Source organism: Pyrgilauda ruficollis, unplaced genomic scaffold (assembly GCF_017590135.1).
Source record: "Pyrgilauda ruficollis isolate IOZ18807 unplaced genomic scaffold, ASM1759013v1 scaffold66, whole genome shotgun sequence".
In the NCBI taxonomy this organism is placed as follows: Eukaryota; Metazoa; Chordata; class Aves; order Passeriformes; family Passeridae; genus Pyrgilauda; species Pyrgilauda ruficollis.
The window spans coordinates 2,001,281-2,002,503 of record NW_024528377.1 but is presented as its reverse complement, the minus strand read 5'-3'; the positions used below and the strand labels follow the sequence as shown (position 1 = coordinate 2,002,503).

Genomic DNA, 1,223 nt, shown 5'->3' with positions numbered 1-1,223 from the left:
ATTCAGCAACATGCTGAAAACGTGAAGCTATTTTGGATCTTTATGGCAAAGTGTAGTTAATGCAGACATTTGTGGAGACAGTTTATTTGATGTGCTCCACATCACTGTCAGACAGCACCTGGCTCATCACTGGTGGGCACAGGTACAGATGAGGAACTGGTGATGCTGAGCACCAAGGCACTCTGGAGCATGCCAAGCCATTAGAGCTGGTGATAAACAGATGCAAACAGCTATTAAGCTCAATTCGAGGCCATTAATAGTGGGCCAATAAAAGTCTCGATTGCTGCTTTCAGAAGAAGAACTCCAGAGCTATTCATATCAATTCAAAGGCTCTGTCCCATCATGGCAAACTGGGCAGGGCCCTCAGCACGTGGATTGCCTCAACTCAGAAAATTGGTGGGATAAAAGACACTTTCTTTGATGAACAAACACACCAGACCAAATGTAGGGGCAGATGAATGTCCAGCAGCACAGATGAGCCACAAATGAGCGCTTCACTGTAGGCTCCGTGCCAGGCCAACTGCTCTTTGTCTTGGCCAGCCTGGAGAGGCCAGGGGAGACTGAAGCACTTCGATGTTACGGAGCGGCTGCCGCGGTGCTGTGGCACGTCCGTGGGCTACCGGCCCGGGCGCGGCTCGCCCCACTCGCGGGGCTCCCTCGGGGCAGGAGGCAGGACGCTCCCCGGGATGCGGAAGGGGAGCATCCCCGGGGACAGGGCGGGGGCGCCTTCCTCACCCTCCCGTTCTCGCCCCCCTCCTCCCCTCCCCCGGCAGCGCAGCCTCTCCCCCAGCCCCACGCCGGCTCGGGGGCCGGGGAGGACCATGCACCGCGCTGCCTCCAACCAGCGCTCGGTCTCCTCCTCCTCGGGCTCCTTCCAGCCGCCGCCGCCGCCGCCGCCGCCGCCGCTGCCGCCGCACGCCGCCGACCGGCAGCCCCTCTTCCAGAGGGGCTCCAGCAGCGGCGGCAGCCGGCGGGGCTCGGGGTCGAGCTCGGGCTCAGAGCGGGCCCGCCGCCCTCGCAGCCCTCACAGCAGCGCCGAGGAAGAGGAGGAGGAGGAAGAAGAGGAGGAGGACAGCAGCAGCATCAGCAAGCCCCTGGTGCCGCCGCCCGCCACCCCGCTGCCCGCCGCCGCCTCGCCGCTCCCCAGCAGCAGCAGCAGCATCAGCAGCGGCGGCGGCGGCGGCAGCCCGGGCCGCAGCATGACGGCGGCGGAGCTGTACGGG

The 1,223-nt window shown here is 63.7% G+C and overlaps 1 protein-coding gene across 1 annotated transcript in view; it reads left to right on the top strand.

The window, feature by feature from the left end:
* The first annotated feature begins 821 nt into the window (after positions 1-821).
* TMEM121B (transmembrane protein 121B) overlaps positions 822-1,223 on the top strand; it is a 1,223-nt gene continuing 821 nt past the window's right edge. The window contains exon 1 of the mRNA XM_041484347.1: positions 822-1,004. Within this exon, the coding sequence (XP_041340281.1) occupies positions 822-1,004 (183 nt within the window). The remainder of the gene's footprint in view (positions 1,005-1,223) is intronic.